The sequence below is a fragment of the Haliotis asinina genome, chromosome 11 (assembly GCF_037392515.1).
Source record: "Haliotis asinina isolate JCU_RB_2024 chromosome 11, JCU_Hal_asi_v2, whole genome shotgun sequence".
NCBI classification, from domain to species: Eukaryota; Metazoa; Mollusca; class Gastropoda; order Lepetellida; family Haliotidae; genus Haliotis; species Haliotis asinina.
This window is the reverse complement of record NC_090290.1, coordinates 42,824,315-42,851,138: the sequence shown is the minus strand read 5'-3', so window position 1 is coordinate 42,851,138 and position 26,824 is coordinate 42,824,315. Positions and strand designations below refer to the sequence as shown.

Below are 26,824 nucleotides of genomic sequence, written 5' to 3'. Positions count from 1 at the left end.
ACTCGCTTACCTTAACGCTAAGGTCACTTTGTACAATGGCACCCAGAACCATATCCCACATAAGCTACTTACTCATTAGAGGATCCTAGAGAGTGAGTTTAGTTTTATGTGATTTTTACTTTATTTCACCAATATCACAGTCAACTACACTAGAAATGGGCTTCACACGTTGTAACCATCAGCGGAATCAAACCCTGGTCTTTGGCATGACGCGAACGTTTGAACCACTATGTAAGTCGATTGACAAGGGGTGGTAACTCTGATGCTTGAACATACTTTATAGACTACTTTCACTCTAGAGCGTGTCATGACTGCTATATATATGATGTTTCCCTAAGACTCTCTGTAGGATTCCATAACAAGGGCCTTGTCAGCAAAGCCATACAGAATAATTATGTAGTGTAAAATAGGGATAACTTTTGTTGTATTTCAAGTGCATGTTATACAGATCATGCTTAACGACCTACCGTGTAATACCATTTTTATTTCGCTCATTTGATACTAAATTTTTAACGAGTTTAATAGAAATGTTATTTCACAGAAGCGAGTTTAGCATTCTGTTTATTACATGCAAACATAAATTGACAGAGAAACTGCAGCAAAATTGCCTACAGTGTGAGGACTCTCAGCTTTCCACAAGTCAAGCAAGGTCCAGTAAAATTGTGACAGTGACATTAGCAATGTGACGTCACAACTTTGAACCATTTTGACATATGTCAAGTGACATTACACTAGTGTAATATTGCCGAAAAAATTTAACACTGTAGTATCTTCCAGAGGTGGTGAGTAACAATCTCAGATAAGGGATCGAGAATATGTCATCAAAACACTCTGTCCCATGTGTATTTATGTTTCAAATATTTCATTAAATGACAGAAAGAGAAAAAGAGAAAGATACTGATTTATACTGACTTGAGTGGAATAGCAGGGTCCAAGAAGGCCTAACAAACAGTCAACGTTATCTCAAACCTACTGGCCTGTTGGGATAGTCCAGTGGGTAAGAACATTTGAATACTAGGTCTGCCCATTTGGAATTTGATATGGCTTTGTAGGAAATTGTTTCTGTCCTGTTGAAAGCAATAATTGCTTTATTCAACATCATCACAAATCCCATTTCCACTCAACAATTTTCTGTCTTCTGTTTCAAGTTTGGACGTAATATAATTTACCAAAAACCATTTTGTCTGTATTCTGTTATTCTTGACACATCCAAGGCAATAACTGATGAAAGAAATCCTAGTCAACAAAAGCCATGAACCTATTTCACATTTTGCACATATCTTGTCCCTAGTGAGAATACATTATATGGCAAAATGCCCTAATTCACTTATTAACAGTTGCAGAAATACTTGCATCACTAACTCCTGTATTGATATTTTACCTCAAAAGGCTTGGAAACTTCCCATCAACTAACAAGGCTAAGGGTTTGTTGCATGTATGGAACTTCAAACAAAAGGGATAATGTGATTGAAAGTTTTATTTCATGGTTGAGAGTGTTTTTGTGTACTGTAAAATATCCAAAGACATCTATATTTTCTTTTGCATTTCCTCTGTACATTTGATTCCAGACAGTGCTGTAGGTTTTCTGGGTGTTAAATTATTGGCTTGTTCCACTGAGTTTGATTCCCTACATGGGTAGAATGTGAAGCCCATTCCTCGTGTGCCAACCAAGATATTGATGAAATATTGGTGTTTTGGCAGAAAATTCTGCTTACCTTTAGTCAAGTGTGTTTAATTCATAGGGACAATTCTTATGAAGACATGCAGAAATAGCCTGGACAGAATTTCCACATGGGTTAAATGTGTGAAGCCCATTTCTGGTGTGCTAAGCTTTGATATGTGTGGGCTAATACTCTTTGTTGAAAAAATCTCTTCTCCTCATAGTGGTACTTTTTGGGGAGACATACGGTAATGGCAACTCATTTCCTCTATCTCTCTGTCTATATATATATACTTTATGTTCACTTGTCATGTTTTTACACTGTGATATATACTGTTGGATGTGTATTGCAGCTCTGATGTACGCCAGTATCTTCGGTAATGTTTCCGCCATCATTCAGAGGCTGTACTCAGGCACAGCCAGATATCACACACAGATGTTAAGAATCAAAGAATTTATCCGATTCCATCAAGTTCCAAATCCACTTCGGCAAAGATTAGAAGAATATTTCCAGCATGCTTGGTCATATACCAATGGCATTGATATGAACATGGTGAGTATGAACTGCTGTACTTCTTTACGTTACAGGCTGGTAGGATGAACAGGAACTGCTTTTATGGATCGACTTATTTCAATAGATGCAATGTTTTAACACCTTGCTTGATAACAGTGTTATCGCCTACACCAAAATGTCACATCTATTGCAAGAAGAAGTTGCTGCTCTTGTTGCACACCAGTCTGATGCTAGGTACATTGGGAGGTGGCATGGTTTCATGGTGCCTTTGCCTTCCAAGGTGCTGCAAAGCTGTTGTATGAAATTTGATATTTGGGCATTTCAGGAACCTCTGGTCATAGAATCTGAGTTGATTCATTCAGCACTGGCTGTGCGAAAGAGTTCACTGTCACTTTGTCAGTATCTTAGGCATTTGGTGAAAAGATAGAACTAAAACAGTTCTCGGTGTTTGGAACAGATGTAACAGCCTTATTTGAGTAGAAACTGTATTAAAAGGTGTGGATTCATGTTTGTATTACCTGACTCAAAGTTATGTGAGGTTATGTTGGGGTTCCTTTGTTCAGATTCAGTCTTTGGTTGTCTTCTAATAAACATGTTCTGTTTCAAAACCGCCAAACCAGTGAGGAAGAAATGCTTATTTCCAACAATGATGAGAGTGCAATTTGGATTTTCAATATGGCCACCATGGTGTCCATATTGAAAAAGAAATCATGGTTTTAGAAATTTTTCTGCAGGGAACAAAAATATTCTGGTATTTGTATACTCTGTTGTGGTATTCATTGTACTCTTTATAGGAAATGAACAAGATTTTTGTCTCATTCTGAACAGTTTAATTAAAATAATAGATTTTTGGCTGAAGTTTTCATGTGTGTCTGTTTTTCTCAGTGTTTATTTATAAATGTTTATGACATAAACATTTGAAGTGTCTGTCTGTGAAGTTGGCTCCACATTCCATTTGTTCCAGGTATTGAAAAGTTTCCCTGATTGTGTCCAGGCCGATATCTGTCTCCACCTCAATAGAAACTTACTCAACAACTGCCCAGCTTTCAAAGGTAACTCCTGCTGCAACTCTGCTGCAAGTAGGAGCATAGTAAAACCAACAATATATGCAAAATTAATTTCTGAGGCTGCACCTGTGGCTAACTGTAAGCTGACTACCATAATCCTTGCTTATTATGTACTCAATTATGGAGGAAGATTGGCAATGTCTTGGGCATCTAAATTCAATACCTGTGTGAATTCTGAATTTATATTGGATATCCTATGCACCATGATGCATGATGATCGTAGTCTGTTGACATTGGCAATTCCACTAACGTTACTTGTCCTCTCAATTTATAACCTGAAAATATGTCTGGATTTGAATTTATCCTAGCTATTCCAGTTACAATGATGAGTTAGGATCACATTACATTTGTGATGTCATAGTGCTGCTTGTCTTCTTAATTTATTACCTGGGTGAATTCTGGAGAGGAATACATATCCGGTATTCCATACTAACAGGGGCTTTATGAAACAGATGTGGACTGGGTGGTCTAAATTAGTGGCCGACAGATTATGTCATGTGACATACAGTCCAATTGAGTTCATTTGAGACTGATGAATTGCTCTCTAACACAAAATCTAATTGCTTAGTGAGCAATTCATCAGTTGAAATCAAACAATAGTTTGAGTATTCCAAACAGGTTTACAAGCTGCCTTGAGATCTGTGATGTTAATAACTATAGAGTAAAAATCAAATTCCTCTGACATTTTAATTCTGGTGGTTTTCCACTTACCATCTTTAGTGGTCCCCATACATCATTACATGCCCATAGATACCCTTGTTCATGCTCAAAGTATTTAAGCAAGGGTGGTCATGTCATTGAAGTTGTAGTTCATTGTGCAGCAGTTTTCTCGCATGCCTCACAATCAATGAACCATATTACCTTTTTCCCATCCTGAGCTGTACTGCTATAGGTCTAAATGTAGCAAGTCTAGATTTCACTCTCCCATCTCACTGAGACTCCTTTTCAGTTTAATTGTACTGATACATTCAATGTGATATATCCTGGGAACTAAGTGTAGAAGGGCCTAAAGTCATCCCGTAAGTGACATCCTTACCTTGTCAGCTTGCTGAGGGGTTAGCATCTTTGGTCACGTGGACAAAGGGTCTGACTTCAGATCAGAAGGTCTGTGGTTTGAGTCCCAGAAATTTTATGGCAGCTACGTAAGTATTAGCTGACCTTTAGCTTACCTGGAATGTGTTACCTTGTGTGTTGGAATCTTGAATACTGTTGTACAAAGCGATCTAAGTGCTAAGGTGACCCTAACTCCCAAACCTTAACATAGACTTAAGACAGTCTTAGCACTAAGGTTGGTTTGTACAACAAAACCCTGATCATGTCAGAACTATACCTGCTTGTCAATTTTACCAAAAAAAATTGTATCTATCCAAAAGCTGCCGAACTTGAGGCTTTCCTCCAATACCAAATTTACATGTCTAGATATGATGTGTTTAAAACAAAGTTAAACTTAATTAGCTGTCTGCAAGTGGTTCAACAAGTCTTTTTGTTGCAGGAGCAAGCCCAGGCTGTTTGAGAGCCCTGTCAATGCAATTTAAGACCACACATGTTCCACCAGGCGACACTCTGGTACATCGGGGTGATGTATTAACAGCATCATACTTCATATCTCGGGGATCTATAGAAATTCTCAGAGATGATATTGTGGTAGCAATATTAGGTAAGTGACTAACAGTAGCACTCTTCACCTTTAAATATCTACCAGTTATAATGAATTATAGGCGTATACATTCTCTCTGGATTATGGTTGCTTTATTCCTGTAGTTACAACAGACACATACAGAAAAATGATCCTTAAGTCATAGTTTACCAGGTGGTATGCCCTCACACTTTGGAGTTATCTCCCCTTAAATCTTGACGTCAACGTATCTTGACGAAAAGAGTATCTACCCTTTTCACTCCTTTTTTACTTACCGGGTACATATTTTTCTCTTATGCCAGAAGTCCAATTTAAGAAAAGGAAATCGACTGTCATTCATTTTTGCGTATCTAATAATTTTCATTTGATATCTCAGAGTTTTTGCATAATGCCCACATTTGGCATGTCTGTTGAACAACAATACTCAAAATTTTGCCTCTTTTGTGTTCGTCTGTAGGCAAAGATTGATGTTTATGTATGTTTTTATTTTCAGGGAAGGATGACGTCTTTGGTGAAAATTTATGTAAACATGAGACCGTGGGGAAGTCGAGTTGTAACGTCCGTGCCTTGACATATTGTGATCTACATAAGATTCATCGAGACGACCTTCTGGATATACTTGATATGTACCCTGAGTTTTCAGAACACTTTGTTGACAATCTCGAGATAACCTTCGACCTTAGAGATGTAAGTAACTACCAAAATGAATCACGGAATGTTTGTACAAACTTCAGACACATTATTTGCTGGGTGCTTATCTTTTGTACTTTTACTCTGAGGACAAAGATAGTTAATTTCATCAGTATGTCAAGGGCAATTGCTGCAATTTAGTGGGGTTTTTTTCATGAGTGGAATTTTGCTAGGCAAGTTAATTAATGGTTTTTACAAAATATTTTCAGCAAATTTGGCATTAGTCTTGCAGATACTTTTGAAAAACCCAGTAATCTCAAAGTAATTTTGCATTTATGACACATATGGGAAGTGAGAATAAACATGGGTACAATTTTATTTTAGGTCACACCAAGTTATATCTCGTTTTACAGATCTGCCGGTCATATTTTTTCACTCAAATTTGTAAAACAAGATATATTTTCTGGCCTTATTTCTTTATGCAAATCAAAGTCTCGTTTTCCAACCTCTGTTTATCTGACGTCTTTATCAGATGCTTTTGTTGGTAACAGATTGCATAAACATAACATAGTCTCATTTATCTGACAATTTAGCATGCAACAGACAGTGTCAGATTAACAAGATGTGACTGTATATTTTTGAATAAGGATGTATGGGCTCATTTCTGTGTGTATTGTTCCAGGAGGAGCTTGTTGTAAGAAGTGATGGGAGAAACAAGTCGCGTCATGTTAAACGGTGGTGCAGGGCAGCATCTCCATACAGGGCATCAATAGACTCGCAAGGTGTGTGGAGCTTATATCATGCTTTGTATTTTTCACATGTTATGTTTTTGTTTCACTTTTTCTTTTACAAGGTCTCGGCCCTGTTTCATAAAGCCATTGTATGGTTGTCGTAACTCCTATACTGTAATATAGACTTACGACAGTTGTAGTGCTACGATAGCTTTTAGAAACAGAATCATGGTTTCCACCCATTTTAAATTAGTGACCCTTATCAAAATTTTCATACTTAAAACAGCTGAGCAGTCCATTAATTCTACACCCCAAGAAGAAGTATTCAGATAAAGATTGACACATATAATTAAATAAGTCATACAATCAAATCTCGTATTGACAGTGAAGATTGACATTATTGTCACATCAGAGACAATGCTTCTTTGACCTATTGCCAACCAGTACACTTTCAATTTTTAAATTGAAGATTTCATTAACACATATTGTTGCAAGTAGCCACTGTGCAGAGTGACTTCATTAGCTATCATCTGATTCATAGCTGATTTATCTCCCTTTGTTTAATCAGGATCTGTAAATCACCCAGTCCATTTTTTAGATAATAATTAGGTATTCTTGACTGACTCGTTGTTATGAGTTTCTTCACAAATATATCATGCTATAAGTGCAAGATTCTTAAACTGCATCATGGATAAATGTGCAGTGTTATGGTTAAGAATTTACCGTGACAACAATTTAAGAAATCTCCTGTGAACCAGCAAAACAGAACAGAGACAGTTCGTTTACGTTCAAATTATGTATTTTTATGCAACGAGAGCAAGGTATACAAAGTCACAAGTCAATATAGCAATGCAGATTTCAGGTACTATTCAAGAGTGACAAAATCTAAGTCAATGGGTCACAAAATACAATATAGCAAACTCACCAAAGTCTTGGTGTGAGAGAGAATCAACTATGTCAACACAGCGATCGGTGCGACAGCAGATAATGTAGGTCTGGCGTTGACGGGTTTCGATTATCAAGCGTGGTAGTGATGTAAATGAGTGTGAGTGTCACCCTCCGCACGGCAACCAGCCTTTATATATATTTACAAAGTCATTTCCCGAAAGTTCGGGCACAAACGAACATCGTCAACACTGTAGAATGCCCAAGAATAAGTCTCCCAGAAGTAACCATCAAAAACTAGGAGCAGATAAATTCTGAAAACCAGAATCCTAAAAGTGTTGACCAGATATTAAAACGAAATGTGACCCATCATATTAAATATTCAAAAACACTAAACATTGTGACCCAATAATAATTATTACTGAATTAATAACAAAATATATAGAAAATATACACTCGTAACAGCAGGCAATACAGTCCAGTAGTTATTACTTCACAAACACTCCAGTGTGGTACAGAGTGTGAAACTCATTTGTGGTGTCCCCCATAATGATATTGGTGTAATATTAGTAAACTGGGTGTAAAACTGAACTCACTCAATATGTTAAGGAATGGCTCTTTTGATCACTTAGCACTAATATCACCACGTACAACAGTATTCAGATTCATTATCAACCAACATGTGCTGGGCACTTTGAATAGGTTCAATTCAAATATTGCTAGGAAGCAGTTTTTCTGTGGTAACCATGAGCACAAGGCAACTGAAAATGAAAAACTGGGTGAAGACATATCTTCTCAGCTTTAGGACAGAAGGAATTAAATGTTTACATGAAATGTTTATTCCAGGTTTTGATGACGATGTTCCAGTAGTTGCAATGTCAGGTATGTCGTCTGTGTAAATGCAGATATGGTTCAAATTAAAGGGACACTGTCACAACTTACAACAGGTTGGCATGGTAACCAGAATACCTGACATATGGAATGAATTCGACAGTGTCCCTTTAAAAAATGTTTCTCTGGGATACAAATATATATCAAGTTATTCAACCATGTCAGAATTTGAACACAATGTTTTTATTCAAGTACTTGTTGGCGATGCAAATGTGTTGTGGTGTGTTTCTAAAATTATGTGTATATTCAGACACATGCAGCATTGTTGAAAGTATGTCATTTCAGAAATTATTCCAAAACTGGACTGAATTTCATTGAGAGTTACTATTCCAACTGAAACTTAAATCTCGGTGTGCATTGGTGCAGTAACATTTCTGTGACTGACAGCTACCTGACGTGGCTGCTTTCTGGGTGATAAACATTACAAGTAATCATTTGCCGTGTCGATGTGATATATCACATTATCATGGATGAATATGGTTCAGTTTGAAGTAACTCCCAGATTTACATGTCTTCCATTGTATACTGAAACACTATATTAACGCAATGTTTTACCATCTTTATTTGACAGTAGATGGAACCTCCACTATAAGTGGTGGAATTGCTGTGTTTATGTAGGACTAGCATCACAGGGTGTGCTAGGCAGTAACAAAAATATTCAGGGACTGTATGTCTTGGCTTAGGTTTCTTTCCCAAATTAGGCTAGACCAATTTTATGTCTTATTTTATGGATTTTGGCCCTCAGAATACCTAAAGGTAATTAATGAAGTGCATATGGGCCAAGAAAACAATTCCAAAAAATGTTTAATCAAAACAAACATTAAAATTATATTTTTTGAGTGGGGCAAATTAATTTTTTTCTTTCTTATTCTTGAAACAATACGGCTGGCGGATCCGTTAAACAAGAAATGAAATTGGTCTGCCCTTAGAAGTTATACAGTTTTTTTCTGGGTCATCAGTCATGATGTGTTTGGAGCCACGCCCAAAGCACTGTATAATCTCACTCACTCACTCACTTAGGATTTGGTTGTTTCTGAGAATGCTAGTAGTATCAAGTCATATTCAGCAGACTCTTCAATGTGGAACTATTTCATATTGTTGCTATGGTTACCTCAGTATCACGTGACCACTGCTTTTATCTGTAATCAATCACATCACCAAGGCAATTATTTTGTTCTTCTCAACACATTTCTGATGAAAAAACATTTTGAAATTTGAATTTCTGCCCAAAGTCTGTTTGTGTCTAGCGTAGAATTGGTGTGACTTGTGTTTCTATGGTGTTTCAGTGTACATACATGTTGTGATGTAGCTGCAATGCAATTTGTGATTAATTGTAGTAGATATAGATAGTGTATCACTGTATTAGAGGTGCTCTTTGAGCAGCAAGACACTAGGAGTTATTCTCCATTGATAAAGTAGCCAAAGTGTTGTAGGTATAGATAGTGTATGACTGCCTTAGATGTGCCAATGGGCAGCAAGACATAAGGCAACTAGGAGTTATTTGCCTTTGATAAAGTAGCTAAACTGTTGTAGGTCTAGATAGTGTATAATTGTATTAGATGTGGTCTGTGAGCAACAAGACATTAGGCAACTAGGAGTTATTTCCCTTTGATGAAGTAGAACATTGATAGAAAAAGTTGTAACAAGATAAGCTGTTGTAGGTGTGTGTAGTGTGTGACTGTATTAGAGGGGCTTTGTGAGCAACACGACATTGGACAACTAGGAGTTATTCACCTTTGATAAATTAGAGCAGTGAATTCACATGTTGTAACTTAGAGTAGGAAACGTTCTTCAGTCACAACAGGAACAGTGCTTCAATGACATTTGGACACAGTAGGAAAATGTTTTAGTGCAGTTGGACTCAAAAGGAACAATGCTTCAATGACAGTTGGACACAATAGGAACAGTGCTTCAGTGCAGTTGGACTCAAGAGGAACAATGCTTCAATGACGTTTGGACACAATAAGAACAGTGCTTCAATGACAGTTGGACACAATAGGAAAAGTGCTTCAGTGCAGTTGGACTCAAAAGGAACAATGCTTCACTGACAGTTGGACACAATAGGAACAGTACTTCAGTGCAGTTGGAATCAAAAGGAACAATGCTTCAATGACAGTTGGACACAATAGGAACAGTGCTTCAGTGACATTTGGACACAGTAGGAAAATGCTTTAGTGCAGTTGGACTCAAAAGGAACAATGCTTCAGTGACATTTGGACACAGTAGGAAAATGCTTTAGTGCAGTTGGACTCAAAAGGAACAATTTGCAGTAACCAATGTATCTTAATGTATAATGTTATTGAGCACAGCTGAAATGTTCCAGTATCAGTATGCAGAAGGTTTCAATGCGCTTTCAGTGTTAGGTCAGATAACGAACATGTATTTACGATTACACTTCTTCAAAATTTAGGGTGGGTAGGTAGGAGTTTTCTCTCAGTTGTGTTAGGTACAATGTTTGATGTGGTAGACAGAGTCAATGTTATGACTTCAATGTTACTGAGTCAAGTGTTACAATTACAATAGGCAAAATGTTCCAGTATGTTAAATACAGTGATTAAATGCCAACTTTTGACACTACAGGTCTTGCTTGAGTTTTTAGTGTTATGCTGATTGCACATCCTCGCCTTTCAGATTTTACAGCTTGATTTTTGTCTAGTTTCTTATGTAGCAGAACACAAAATGCTGTATTTTTTGTGAGACTTCTAAAATTTATTCTAATGTCATTTTCTTAATTCTGGATGTCCATGTGTCTTGACTCAGTGCTGCAATGTTTTAACCACTGTGTTTCACTGACAATACACACAATGCTTCAATATCGTAAGATCCAGTAACATTTAAATGTTACTTTGAAAAACAAAAATATCTACATCTGGTTCCATCTACCTGTATCTTCACCTTCAGGCCATTATTTTATTCATTATGGGATCAGAAGAATGAAATGTTGGTGATCTCTACCTTGATATTGCTTGTATTATGGGGAGATGAGGTAGCCTAGTGGTTAAAGCATTCTCTTGCCACGACGAAGGTCTGAGTTTGGGTAACAAGGGTACAATGCAGGAAGCCCATTTGTAGTGTCCACAGCGGTGATGTTGCTGGAATATTGATAAGAGCAGAATAGAATCCAACTCACTTACTGCTTAAAAATTGTGAATAGTAATACAGTATGCTTGGTGCCTAGAGGAAAGCAGCTTGTTTGGTGCACCTTTCTATGCCGACATGGCTCTCTTATATCAAGTGGGTGATCAGACATGTGTAGCTAATCATACCACAGACTACCATTTAGTCACTCACTTGTGTTTGTACACATGTAGTAGGGGTGTAGGGTAGCCTAGTGGTTAAAGTGTTTGCTCATCATGCTGAAGACTCTGGTCCAATTCCCCAGGCATACAATGGGTCACGCCCATTTCCTGTGTCACCCCTCCCTGATATTGCTGGAATATTTCTAAAAGGGTTGTAAAATCATACTTACTACAATATGTAAAACCTATTTCTGGTATCCCCACTATGATATTGCTGAAATATTGCTAAAAGCAGCATGAAACTAAACTCACACTCACAAAATTTAGTTTTGGTAGTAATAGTAGTAGCGATTGTCTGAATTACCTTGCTGTCTGGATTTGAAACTGATATTTTTTTCCACAAAGTCTACTTACATACTTAATCCTAGGTAAAACCCTGCATCCCTTCATATTCATTGCCCCAGTTTATGTTGTCCTCTAGTTGTAATTCTGTGTTAGATAGTTTTGTCTGTCTCATGTTTCCTTGTCATCTTTAAAACAAAACAGATATTAGGGGGTGAAACAGTGTGCTCTTACCACAGTGCGTATTGCGGTACAAGGTCTTCGGTTCGGTTGAGTATGATCATTATGCAGAAAATTTACAGCTGGCAAAGGAATGCTTAGATTTTGACAAAACAGTTCAATAGATTTTAGAAACCATTTAAAGACGTTATTAAAATGACAGTATGAGAACTGGATTGCATTATGGTATACCAAACCGGAGACCGAAGTTCTACATAAAAACAAAAGACATTGATGACACTTCCAGGGAAAAAGTACCGTTAGTGTTGAGAAAAGCACCATCTCTTGTCTCCAGAGATTGCTATATCAACCAGAGATTATTATATCAAGCGGAGATAGTTATATCAACCAGAGATTGTTATATCAACTCAACTGTCGACATTATTTTGGTTCCATGTGCTTGTTAACTTCAAGAAATAATGTTTGTGAAGCGTGGAAGGTCAATAACAGAAAGCAAATGCATTGGCATTCTTATCAACACCAAAACTGACAGGGGCCATTATTTGAGATTCTGGTTGGGGCGTGTAGATTTCTGGCAAAACTATGATGTTTTGCTCCAAGGATGGGATGTATGAAATGCCCTGATTTTGCAACATAACTGTTCTCTGGAAATGGTAAACATTCTGAACAGAATGTTCTTGGTCCATACACGGCATCCAATTTTGGAAGGCCTTTGCTGGTGTGCTGAGCCTAGGTATGGCTTGAATATGTTTAAAAGGGCACATAGTCATACTCACTCACTAATTCCTGAGAATATAAAAGAATACTCTAAATTGCTGAGTGAAAGAAATGCTTATAACAAAAATTCCTCGGTCTCTAGACGGGGTTCGGACACAATATGTTTATCTAAACTCTGCATTTCAGATGAACCAGGGCACAATTACATTCACCGAGGAGGAAGATCATTCAAGCACCGTGGTATGGATGATGTACCACCAGGGGGCTATGACTCAAGTGATGAAGAGATCCGAGAGAGTGGTGCCGGAATCCTGGAATTCTCTCCAGCAAAAGCTGGTCAAGATGTCACTCCGGCCAACTTTGACTTCGAACCAAAGGACGAGAAGAAACGATCTGGAACAGGGTTATCTTCTATTGCAGGTACCGTCAAACAAGGTATCGGTATATATATTCAGATTATCGTAGCTTGTAGATGTTCCTTCATCTAGGAGTTGCACGTAGGTATTGTTAATATTTGCATAGTTTTTCCTTCAGTTAGACCATGCCTTTTGCCTTAACTGTGTTTGATAGGAATAAATTTGAGTGAAATTTGTAGAACAATGTCACACATCTTCCACAATATTTTGGCCAATATTATACATGATGCATCACATGCTCTCACTTTAGCTTCCTAATGATGCAATAAAAGACTTATATCCCTTACAACTTGCCTGAAATCAATAGTTAAAAATTCGAGGCAAGCAGGTTCCAAACAGAGAACACTTGCCATATATGGAATGTAAACAATTGCTCCATACATCCAACAGTGTCACATGCGCTGTTGTCGGTGTTTACTGAACTGGTTTCAATCACAAGTTAGGTATGGGATATTACTAACAAGTGCTCCAAGGGATATAACTCTGTTGGGTTAGCTTGAAATAATGTTCAGCTGAAGAGGGCACAGTGTTGCATTAGTTCATTCAAAGTTTTTAATTTAATATTCTAATCTGAAATTGTAAACAATTTTTGGAGTAAATTTTATGGTAGCTTCCCTGAGGGCTGATAGTGATATTGAGATAAACGCATTATGTTTTTTACAGAACTGTGATGTGACATTTGTGCGTTTAAATTAATGGTTTATTTATGTACATATAATTTGTTCCACAAACCAAGAATTATGAAAGGCATTGTCCAACTGATGTAGCATCAGTTTTTATTCCATGGCTATACTGAACAAAAACAATTTGAGATCATGATATATTGTGGGGGATATATTTGTTTATTCACTACAAAAAGATCATGTCATATTCAGCAAGTACTTTCGTTCAGTACAGTTTTAGATATTTGGTATTCCTGTCTTCCATTTAAGCAAGTTATCTGTCTTTTTCTGAGATGATTAACTGCTGTTGCCTTTGCCTTGAAATACAAGTTTGTGTTTTGCACGAAATAGAGGGTTTTTTTCAACCTTGTACTTTGTCTGATAGGTCTGCACCTTCAGTAGTTTTTTTTATAGCCCCATAGACATTGGAAGACTCCTAATTTTTGTACAATTTCTAATACCAATTCTTGGCCCAATCATAGTTTTGGTCTTTTTGTTTTTCTAGAATTTTTTTCCTTTCATCTTATTAGCATCTGTCTATAAATTCTCAGTATATTTTACTTTTGAGACTGACTTTTGCTGGTTGAATTTTACTTTTAATGAGGTCCATTGTATTACACAAAAAGCTGATATCTTTTCATGGTTAGAATCAGAGCTTGTCAGAAAGAAACTTTATACCAAGTGTCCTGTGTTAGCAACTAAAATACACATAAATATCTGCTCAGAATCTGTGAACAGTCGAATGTGTGCTATGCTTTTTTTTTCACCTAAAACGCATGTAGATATGTTCACATAATTCAGTATAATGATGCAAGATGTGATGTGCTTTTTGCAGGTGCTCTGTGCAGTGTGAATACACTTGTTAATGCAATGACCGGGAGATATGATGGGAGCAAGAAGTCATCAGAGACGGCACCATTACTACAGGAACAGAGTGCCAGTCCGGAGCCACCGGTGAGAGAATGTGGCAACATTTCACTTAAAGATTTGGATCATTTGAAGTTAAGGCACAATGTCTATTTCGGCAATATTTTGGTCTAAAACATATATATTGGGGCATATGCACTCACTTTGGCTTCATATTAATACAAAAAAACTTATCATCCCTTACTAACTTGCCTTAAATCAACAATTGAATCTTCAAGGCTAAAAATTTAAAACAGATAACACTTTCCATATATGGAATGTAAACGATTGCTCCGTACATCGAAAACTGTCGCATACAGTGTTGTCAGTGTTTGCCGAATGACCTCAATCACAAGTTGCTTTACAGGATGCTAATAAAGAACATTACAAGGAACATCAAACTGTTTAATATAACATTGTTATCTTAATAAGTCATTTTTTTTTTTCAGTATAAATTACTTGGCACCTACACTAGGGGCTGACAGTATTAATGAGAGAAACGTAATATTGATTTTGAGAGAAGTGTGGCATGATAGTGTGCCTTAAAATGTTCTTCTCATTTATGTAGTTTTTGTCAGAGTACCTTGGTTGACATATATTCTGTGTGTATATGTAACATGAAAGGAGAAACATCTTTATGTCTGATGTGGTAACGGAATATTCGTCAAAATGAGATGATATACTTTAATTTTTAGCACAAAGTTGCTTCGAGCTCAAGCGTGCCAAAATCTACGTCGAGTATGACACTTCCAGTATCCAGTCCTTCCAGCCTGTCACAGTTTGAAGACGCCGGGCAGCCAATAATTCATCCACAGATAGTCCTTCCTGATGGCTCCCTTCATGCACAACACTCCAGTCCTGCTGAGGTCGAGAAACGTCTTGATGAACTTGCAAAGTAAGGCCAAAGTCAAGTACATGATACAATATAAGTAACTGTATTATCACCCCAATCAATCCATATGTTTTATTTTGTCGGCTCCTCCTCAATCAATCCGTGTGTTTCTATTGTGTCTGTTGTCCACAGTGAATCCATAGGTTTCTAGTGTGTCTGCTCCCAATAACCAATTCATATGTTTTTGTTGTGTCTACTCCCCTCAATCAATGCATGTTTCTATTACGTCTGCTCCCCTCAACCAATCCATGTGTTCCTTTTACTTCTGCTTCCCTCAGTCGGTTAATGAGTTTCTTTCACATCTTCTTCCCCTAGTTAATCCATATTTTTCTATTGCATCAACACCCATGAAACAGTTTGTATGCTCCCTCAGTCAATACATATGTTTCAATTACGTCTACTCTCCTCAAACAATAGAAATGTTTCTATTATGACAGGCAACTGTCTCGTCTGGAGCATAAGATGAGCTCCGACATCGCAATGATCCTGGACATCCTCCGCCAGCAAGGAAGTAGAACTGTCTCACCAAGTGGCACGGCAGAGATGCTTGAGAACAACCTCCCCCCGCCCCCGGACATCTACCCCGCCCCAGATTATGACAGTGGTTTTGAGTTCCCCCCACCTCCAGTTGTGTTCCAGCCACACACACAACAGGAAGAGGTAGGATAGGATGGGATATTTTATTTGTTACTTACTATCACAGTTAGAAACTGGTATTAGGCCTGTAAGTTGTGACCTCAGTTTTTTTGTGTAGGCTCGGGGAACATAAACAAACCTTGAGGGAACATGAGCCCATGGGCCCTAAGGGACCAGTGAACAACATATTTATCTTACCAAACACCTGAATTTTAATTTTGAACTGCTTGAAGCACTTCTGTTGAATGCGAGAAGGTAAACAGATTTAGAATTATCTCCCTTCCATCGATTTTCAATTGCAAAACATCAGTAATTTCCGTTGTTGAAAATTGTTTTTATTCGTCCGTTATTATCTATTATCCGTGCTTGATTCAATGTTATTCGAGGTAAAAAAGTACTAATGTCAAGCACCAGAAGTGTTCAGAATTCCCAGCGGTGTACACTGAAAATAATACATTGCCTATAAGCAAGGTACATTGAAAATAATAGAATAGCACTTAGCCAATCAGAAAGCGGCATTCATGTGTGAGGTAAGATAATCAGATTTGTAGATTATCGAATCATGGATATGCAGGACACCCGTGTTTGTAAAGTGAGATTTATACCACTAGGCTACCTAAACACCACTTCATTTAATTGAAGACAAGGTATCTGGACCAAACAGTTCTTCAGTACCCAGTAGATGTTGAAATTAAAAGTGGTTTTGTTGCTTGTATCCAGCAGGCAAGATCACAGGGTGTGCATTACACAGAGCCTGCTTTTATAATTCCAGGACCAATGAACCACTTTGCCTGTAATCAGTTTCTTTGGTGTTTATTGATACTGTTTATTTGCAATATAAATTTCAAAGAGGGCATTGCATACATAATTCAGAGAAGATTGTGATTTATTCTACTGTAAAAATTAACCAGGTTAATTTTTTTACCTTTTTTCAGGGTGGAGTTGGTCCCCCTTCTCCAGGTGACTGGCAACGCACAGAACCCCCTTATACCCATCATTCCACTTTCAAACCTCCAAGCCAATCAGAATCAGATTCAATACCTGCATCTGCCAGCCAATCAGATCCAACAACAGATCCCAACCAATCAGGTCTTTCATCCGCCATAGCCAACCAGTCCGAGGCTGAGTTACCCGAAGTCATGCTGTCTCCGTCTCGGCAACAGAGACAGTTGGATGAGGCGGAGGGCCTCGATGTGAGGAACACGAATGTTTGATAGTGAGCTCCGCTGGGGCAGCACACACTGTAAGTGATATTGAGGCAGATATGTGCTCTGATAGACAATAGTGATGAAGAGATGTGAAAACAGGAAATATATGAGTGGTATGTTTAGCTGAGACCACTGGAACAATTTATACAAATGCTGTGTGGGAATGACAAATAAGAGGATGAGTTTGGATGTTCAAGACTGCAGTTTTAACAACGACCCGTTGATGTGTCTGAAGAACAGTATTCTGGGAAAAGATTGCAAAGGAATGTGAATTGTTTCTACATACTTTTCCCAGTCAATTTTGCGTTAAAGAAAAGTACTGGAACTGCTGTAAAGTTCTTGGATGGAAATTGGACCGAGAACAGAAAATTGGAAACTGAGAAATAATGGGTGAAATTACTGCCAAGGCTGTTGTGTGACATCTACATGCAAACTGTAACAGGTGACTGCACTGTACATGATACAAGTTTGTGTTGACAGAATTCTCTGTTGCTGTGCTCTTCATGCCAAGATATGATGTATATTCATTAGACGTGAATAACTCTTCATAACGCATAGTCAAGAGGATAATTCTTCATAATGCATAAAGAAGTTAAGGGACTTCATCATGCAAGAACAAGGGAATATTCTTAATGCATATAGACAAATGAGTAACTCTTTGTATTACATAGACATAATTCATTGGCAAGTGAGTATCTATTCTTAATGCTTAGACTCCCGTGTATAGAAACTAACTCGGCATAATGCATATAGACAAGTAGAAAAGTCGTCAAAGCCTATAGACAAGGGATTAACTCTTTATATATACATGCCCCAAAGTCTTGAACTTAGTTGAGATGAATTTTCGGTTGTGTCGAACTCATCTCTAGGTCCCTGCCGATTCTGTGCTAATGGATGTGTCGAACACTCGGATAAGTCAAACTATCCCTTGTTTCTGATGAGTTCAACACAACAGAGTTTGTACAATGCATTTAGACAAGTATACGGCTATTCACAATGCATATAGACAAGTCAGTAATGCTCTGTAATGCTTATTGACATGTATACATTTAATTACAATGCTTTTAGACTAAGGAATAACTTCTTAAAGCATAAAAAAGTAAATAACTCTTCAAACGCATAGACATGCTAAAACACCCTGCATCTGTGTATATTTCATATATAATGCCCATTGCTATGATATATGTAAGAGACTGTGCAGTCAAGACACATGGAAATAGATGAGACAAAACACTTTCCATATTCATCAGAAATTTCTGCCACAAGCACCTGTTGACTGTATCACAGTCACAATTTCCATTGATATTCAAATCCCATTGGAATTATATATGGTTACTGAAATTCCTTCATATCTGCTTTTTAAGTAAATATGTTTACTGTCACTGAAAAATAGATTTCCTTTGGTGCACATGTTTTCATCTTCCTACAAATCTTGAAACTATTTCACAACAGTTTGTCTTACTGATATGTCAGATATATTTTTGCATCGTGAAATTATTTTGAAATTGTTCAGAATCAGCTGCATGGACAATGGCCTGACATCATAATAATAGTTTGAGGGCTCAGAATCAGCTTCAAGAACAATGGTCAGATGTCATCACGATAGTTTGAGGGCTCAGTATCAGCTTCAAGAACAATGGTCAGATGTCATCACGATAGTTTGAGGGCTCAGAATCAGCTGCATGGACAATGGTCAGATGTCATCATGATAATTTGAGGGCTCAGAATCAGCTGCATGAACAATGGTCTGCTGTCTGCAGTTATGGTTTAATTTCAGACCTATATCCTCAACGAGACTAATTTCAGGCCCTTATCCTCAACAAGAGATATGCATAACATGTATACTTCTCATGGGATTTGAAATGGTAATTACACCTGTGCTATACCTGTATTACACCTAACCTATTCTTCTTAAAGAGACTTAGACACAAAGCAAGACATTGTCATGAACATTAGTGCGATACAGGAATGCATTGCCATCAACCAATAATGAAGTCATTATGAGTGTTCCATATTCCTGATATAAGTGAGAAAAGATATGGAGATAAAAACCCTCAGTTTGGGCCAGGATGTTTTAAAGTCAGCCCCAAACAAGGATTTTATATCCCAGATTCTAGTCCCACTTAACAATGAGTTGTGATCAGCTGTGTATTCTTTTTCATTTGTGTGATACTATCATGTACTCGTAGTTGTCATTTGTTGTTATGAAATGTCTGACAACTTCATGTAGTTTCATTCTTCATGTCCCCAAAGTGAGATCTCATGAATGTAACTGGTGGTTGTCCTTTGTTTAGGTGGAAGGGCTTGAGCAGCAAGACTGCTGCACAGTGATATGCAGTTAAACTATGGACTGGTCTTTTCATACAGGGGTGGGGGTCCGAAGTTTTCTGACGATAATTACCCTCCCATTATGTTTGTCTAAATTTGGGGAGTGATTGGGTAGCCTTGTGGTTAAGTGGTAGCATGTGGTTTATGCTTTCGTTCGTCATGCCTATGACCTGGGTCTGATTTCCCTCATGGTTACAATGTGCAAATCCCAGTTTGCTGATGTACCTTTTGTGATTTTGCTGGAATAATGCTAAAAGCGATGTAAAACTGGAAACACTCACTTCTTATTTTGGATGACACCCTCTTGTTCTCTTGTCTCAACCTTCTTTGAAAGACAAAATATTTAATATCATGTGATGAAATGAAACTAACTTTAATGAGTACATCCCCCACCCCTTCAAACAAATGACCAGCCCCTTAAATGAAAATACAGCATGATAACTATGACATAGAATAAATAAATACCAGCAAGAGTTATCTCAAATTACACTTGTATTGATAAATGGATTATAGTCTAGTGACAGTCTGTTGTTCTAAAACAGGGACTTAAACAGGTCTTCTGTTTAGATATAGAGGATACTGAATGACCTTCCGCGTAATACCATTTTTATTAAACGAGTTAATGATTTGGTATCAAATGAGCGAAAGTTTTCACGGAGCTACTTTGGTGTTGTTTATATAAGAATACCAGGGAACAATGAATATAGTTTGAGTGAGATTCTAGTCGACAGGGCATTTGATTTGCTTTTCACTTGTTTTTACCACTTGTGTTGTTAAGAATCTAGTCAAGGATATTGTTTAATGGTTGCAGAATTTCAGACTCCTGATAAGGGTTTCATATTGCATCAGGAAGTGAATTAATTATAAGTTATGGTGTTAGAGGGGAAATTCAGCAATATGTACAAGACCAACACCTGATCTGCAGGGAGAACGTGTTACAGGACTAATCTAGTAAATTCAGTGTGACCAACACCTGAATAATGTTATCACTGGTAGATTATAAAGTTATGGACTGACTAGTATTTCTTGTCAATGAGAGTAGGGAGGAAGGTGGGATTTTTACTCAGTATTTCTTGTTAACTACACTGGAGATTTCTTGTTAAATGTATTGTCCTGAGAAAAATGTCCACCAAAATGGCTGACTTGACTCCCACATTTGAGAGAAAAGAAGTAACAGAGATAAGTGTCCTGAAAATAGATTCCAGACCAAGTCATTGTTTTGCTTTAGGCTTCACTTTTTACTTACTTCGTTTATATATTTTAAAAAAATGTTAGTTTGGTAGGGAGGAAACAAATGAAGGGAATATGGAAAATTTATTTCTGCATTTCAGTATATTATACATGCCAGGTGCAGCATTGCAGATTCACTTTTACTAATCAGCTCATATCAGGGAATACAATATTTCAAAGGGATAATTTGCATTTTTTTTTCACATTCTTTGTTTTGTTATCAGGTGTACAGAATATAATGGCAAAAAAGTTCGTAAAAACAGTTACTTGTTTTTTCCACTTTCTTCATATTTTGGGTTGGCGGATCTGTAAATCAAGTAATAGAAAAAGGCCTTATGGTGGACAGGTGCTTGCTCCTCAGAGTCTTGTCAGATCACTCTGCTTGAAATAAGTAAACTCTAATCAGGAATATAAGCAACAATGCATTGAATTAATAACACATGAATTTCAGGTATGCATATTTCTGTTGATATTCAGATAATAGAAATTTATTGTAATACTCGTACACCATGCTCAGACATAAAGCTAACAGTTGTTGCTTTTGATGTTTAACTTGTGTTCTGAAATATTTGTGTTCATTGACATTCTGATATATGTGCATTATGCCATTTGCACTGACAAATTCTGGGATCGGGTGGGGGATAACTCATAAGCCCTTACTCTATTGTAGTGTCACATCAACATACCTTGACCGCAACTCAAAATTATACATAGTCCACGTGTAATTTTCATCTGTTTTATGGGATAATTTGGGGGCGAATTGGTTGATCTGTCAGTGCAGTTGGCAGAGATGATTATGTAGATTTTAATGGAGCTTTAATTTATAGACTACTGGCCTCTCTGACTAACAATGCAACATGGCAGATCACGAGTACACAACGCAGAGAAACAATGGCACACCTTATTTTCAGAAGATTTATGTATAGTGAGCAATACCTCATATGTATATATAACCATTTGTACATTGTAAATTATGACAGCTTTTATTTTCAATTATGTGATATATTTCATTTTTACATAAGACCCTTTCTTTTACCATTCAAGTTGTTCATTGTTCCTTTGTCCATGCCAAATGTCTGTCAGGAGTTGTTTCCCTTGACAGTTTGTTATTGGTAGTTATTTCCCTTGGTAGGTTTTCATATTTGTACAAGGTTTTATTTGTAATATGAATATCCAACATTCAGTAATCTTGTTTTAATGTCAATGAATTTCCTAGTCAAAATAATTTTGCCTTTGCCAAATTGATTTATGTTGCTGTAAAATGAAGTCAGACCTTTTGGTGTTCACCGGTTTCAAGCATATGTTTGAAGTGTATCCTCAGTGGGACACTTGTCAAACTTGCCAACTTGCTGGACGTTCATCAAGATGGTAAACATCTGTGACCTACATTACATAATCATTTTCTGTAAGATTGACAAACGGTGATATACCTGAAATACTGTTTAAACTAGTGTTAAACTCAACTCACTCACTCAAATGTATTCCCACCATTACAAATACTAAATGTGAATTTCATTGTAAAAATACACAATTTAATTATCAGCACCTAGTATTTAACATCATCCATCATAATTCATGACATTTCTGGCACAAGTTTTTGACATCCATATTTAATGAACTTGTCCAAAATGGAAAAGTGCAATAATAGTATTTATAGATTTACATTTCCTTAAATATCACCTCAGCAATATTTACATTTATAAACATGTATTTATATGATAAAGTGACATTATTGTTCTTGTTAAATTATGTATAAGATAGTAGCCCTGATATTAAATCTTCATGGTGACAGATATTTATGTACTGTGACTTCATGTCTAAACAGGTATGTATGTGATCTTTCACCCTTCAAGAGACAGAATTAAATTGTTTGCCATATGACCATATTCTCTCAGCCGGCACTCTTTCAACCCCCCAGCTGTGTTTAAACAGAAAACGCAGTGAATTAAACAGCAATGAAACTACTGGTTTTATGTATTGTTATATACATTTGTTGTTCACACTGATGATATTATGCTTTGTTTAGCTACTTTTAAGGGAATAGGATAAAATTCATAATCACCGCATGACCTTTGTGTCAAAGAACTTGTGTAACAGTATTTTCCTTCAGTAGCGGCTGACCTTGTAGTTTTAGTTTTAGTTTATTTGATATAGCCACAATATTTCATAAAATTTTAAATTACACACATGAAGCAGTCATCTCCTGGTAATAACTAGGAAAGCAAGGAGATTTGTTTCTTGTGCTTATTTTTCCAGCATGTGAAACTTGTTTTCAAATACCACTGATGTACCAACGAGATAACTCTTAGTGGCAAATTTGACCAGAATTGATACAATTATACTCACGATAGGCAGGCAACACATTTAAATACAAAGACGATTTTACTTTTGACATTTCTGAAGTATAAAAGGAAAAAAATACTTCTTTGGTAAGTGTACATATTGGCCATTGCAAACATTGGGCTTTATTTTTTTTAGCAGGGAAAATTCTTCTTTTTTTTCATATTCTTGAAAAAATATGAATGGTCTGGCCTAATGAGGAAATGTATTGTTTTTCTTTTTGATACTATAGCATCACAAAACTGTTTTCAAAGTAAATACAATGGGGGTTAGTTATGTTGTGACAGTAACAAAAGATTATTGGTCGTATTTTTTTTTTTCAAATATGTTCTGCAGTTTAAGTTCCCTGGAGAACTAGTGTCAAACCTTGTCTCCATCTTGAGCAAACATGCTGTCATAACTGATGTGCAGTGGCACTAGATCCTGTTTCCACGCCATGAAAAACTTTGTGCCAATCTGCCTGTGATAATCAAATATAAAGACACTGTAGAAGTATATATAATTTTTTTTTTTTTTTTTCAGAAAGTTGTCATTGTTGTTGTCTCCTTGCTGTGCGATAGAAAATGAGAAAGATCACCCAAAAATTGAATTCTGAATTCTTACTTTTCTTTACAAAAGATATTTTAGCAAGAAGAATATTGGGTTATTTTTCCTTGCCATTAACACTCAGATATTGTAGCCTGTGACAAGGCCACCAGCATAAAATACATTCTTGAACTGTGAAAGCTGTTATAATTTGTTGATTTTAATGAACACAAAACCAGGTAAAGTGATTTTTTTTTTTAAACATAATCATGTATTCATCATGGAAAATCGAAGTGTCACAAGAACATTAAGTTTCTTAAGGCCAGATGAGATTGTAGAATATTAGTGTTTATATAATCCAATTTTCCTATATTCATTATGTCTGCATTCCCTACAAAACCCTTTGGCCATTATCATTCCACTTGTACAGTACCTTCATCACCTGTCTATGTTCCAGATACCTGGGCCTTGCCAGGTGTGTGGATGAATACCCACAAAAGTGAGGTAATGTTAGAGTATTGATGAAACCCTCACATGTGAGGTAATATTCGCATCTAGCTGTGTACCCTCACATGTGAGGTCATAGAGGTTCTATGAATACCGTCACTTGTGAGGTAATGTCAAGTTTCACTTTTTACCCTCACATGGGAGGTAATGTTAAGTTTCACTTTATACCCTCACATGGGAGGTAATAATTTCGCATTTAAATGTGTACCCTCACATGTGAGGTCATAGAGGTTATTTTAATCAATGTTAAGTTTCACACCAAATACTATTTCAGGCATTGTTTCTTTGAATTTCACATCACCCTTCACACTAAGCGTTAAACAGGGTTTGTACAAAATATAAAGACCCAAATTTAAGACTTTGGGGGTCAAAATTAAGGCCAATAAGACAAGGAATTATATATGTACACCTAATAAAAATAAGAAAATATGCAACGTTTTTGAGCACTGTTAGGTTTAATCTGAAATTCAAAACAGCATAATGCAAAACCATCCTAGGCAGACAAAAAGCTTTGAGATCAGTAGACCTCCCTATGTCTTGCGCCATACTTTTAAAACGTACGTATAGTTGAAAACAGTGTATATTACAGACACCAACACTTTTAGATGTTACTCAGCAGACACAATCTTCACTTCATTCAAGTTTTTTACTTGAAATTCACGACTTTTACATTTTTTTCCAGGCTTTTAAGGCAAAAATAGATATTCCAGGCTTTTGCACGAACCCTGTTGAAACAAAATATATCATATTCTGTGGGATCAGTTAGATTCTAGTTGAGAATGTGTACAAGAATCTCTCATAAAATTATCACAATAATATATCACGTTTTCAAAATGTTTTATTGATGATGAAAATTACAAAATATCTTTGGCTGTGTGATGTGAAATAAGAAAAACAAACCTCGAAGCCAATGAAATAATCAGCTGTGTGATATTGAAGATTTTTTGTGGAATAATGACCTTACATTGATCACTTGGAATAGCAAATCAAAATGCCAGTCATATGTCTTTACCTTTGTAGAGACTGGTTCTACAAGTGTAGACACAATCTTATTGACATTAAATGACTTGATTAAAGCAATGTCCTGTTTCTACAGCTTCCGAAAGCACATAGCGAAGTATATATGCAAATCCTAAGTCAAACAGTATCTGTTTTATTATTATTATTTTTTAAACAAGAATGCTAGTTTTGTCTTATTGTAAAAAAATGTGTTTGTGTAGTGACTTTTCCTCCTTGTTCAGCAGTTGTTGAGTTTGTTATTTTTTTTAACATTGTGATTATTTCATGTTATTTCTGTTTCTAGGATACTCATATTTTTGAAGACTTAGCAATGTTGAAGCAGGTATTTTCATACGCTGTACATTTATCAGTGGTGTTAATATATTCATTACTTTGAATGTGTACAAAGTCAAGTAGAGGAAAAAGCCTTTATGAAATCTGGATTCTGTTAGAATACGCCTTTGAATATACCTAGATATTGTTTATGCTGATTTACCAATATGGAGAATAAAAGAATATTATAATACAACCAGTATATCATATTTGGTAGTAATGTTTTCCACAAGTTAACTCCCAGCCGTCCGAATCCTAATGTGACTTCTCATAAACTGATTATGCAAGAAACCCGGAGATCTTCCAATCAGTTCCCGAATGACACTATAAATGGACTGTGGGATTTCATCATCTCTATGGGTTGAAATATTCAGAAACTTAACTGTGAAGATGCTGTCGTGTTGTCATAGATGATTCTTCTCCTCTCATCCATTGAAAGTATGACGAAAATCAGTCAAGTAATGTATTTGAGGGCTGTCTTCACTTCAAAAGCAAATTTAGGCTGTAGAAATTCAATATAAAATCACCAATTTTTCTATAACATGAGGGGCGATGAAATTATTTTCATTGTCACCTTTCAGAGAGAATTTTTGAGAGGTCGGGAAAGCAAATGTTTAAGGTAGTTATGAAGTCTTTTTGTCACTTTCTACCTGTTGTTAACCCTCAAAATACTGACATGAACTATTGTTTGAGAGAAGGAATAGTAAGAAATTAAGATGCCTGGGCCACTCTTTTAAAGAAACCTGAGATGAGTCAACTTGATCAGAATATACTGATGGACTCAGAAGCAAAGAAAGTGTTTTATTTACTCATTTATGTGTTAATACTTATTTGGAAGTTCAGGAATGCTGTTAATGAGTACATTCGATTTGGTGGCCCATTTTGTTTAATTATACATGACACAGTAACCACGCATGCAGAAATCAGGGTAGGAGATTTCCGTTATATTTCAAAAATATATTTCAGCTTCATTAACTGATAAAGATTATATGGCAAAATGAAAATACTTTGTATGTTTGTCTCAGATCAAAATCACTACTATGGTACCTGTAATTAATTATCACATAATTACGGTCAAATTATCTTTGCTGAATATACTAACACATTCAGAATGTCATGTAGCTCACCTGCTTTTTTTTCAATATTTGCAAGATCAGATTATTTAGGTTGAAGTATGAGGGCAGACAATAAGCAAAACGAAAAGTTTTAATATCACAAAGTACCATGAATACATCCTACTCATCTGATGGTGTCAAGTGAGGCACTACATTTTGCATAGTCTCGTCCTTGAGAAATTTCAGAAACATCATGTTCAAATCCCTATACAAACACATGGAGATTTCTAACTGC

At 36.5% G+C, this 26,824-nt stretch overlaps 1 protein-coding gene across 1 annotated transcript in view; it reads left to right on the top strand.

The window, feature by feature from the left end:
• Positions 1-25,670, top strand: part of LOC137255446 (potassium voltage-gated channel subfamily H member 6-like) — a 227,982-nt gene extending 202,312 nt beyond the window's left edge. Inside the window, exons 9-19 of the mRNA XM_067792886.1 lie at positions 2,014-2,213; positions 3,139-3,226; positions 4,734-4,898; positions 5,371-5,564; positions 6,190-6,289; positions 7,970-8,005; positions 12,679-12,912; positions 14,406-14,524; positions 15,172-15,371; positions 15,806-16,028; positions 16,940-25,670. Coding sequence (XP_067648987.1) covers positions 2,014-2,213; positions 3,139-3,226; positions 4,734-4,898; positions 5,371-5,564; positions 6,190-6,289; positions 7,970-8,005; positions 12,679-12,912; positions 14,406-14,524; positions 15,172-15,371; positions 15,806-16,028; positions 16,940-17,218 — 1,838 coding nt within the window. The 3' untranslated portion in view covers positions 17,219-25,670. The remainder of the gene's footprint in view (positions 1-2,013; positions 2,214-3,138; positions 3,227-4,733; positions 4,899-5,370; positions 5,565-6,189; positions 6,290-7,969; positions 8,006-12,678; positions 12,913-14,405; positions 14,525-15,171; positions 15,372-15,805; positions 16,029-16,939) is intronic.
• The last annotated feature ends 1,154 nt before the right edge of the window (positions 25,671-26,824 follow it).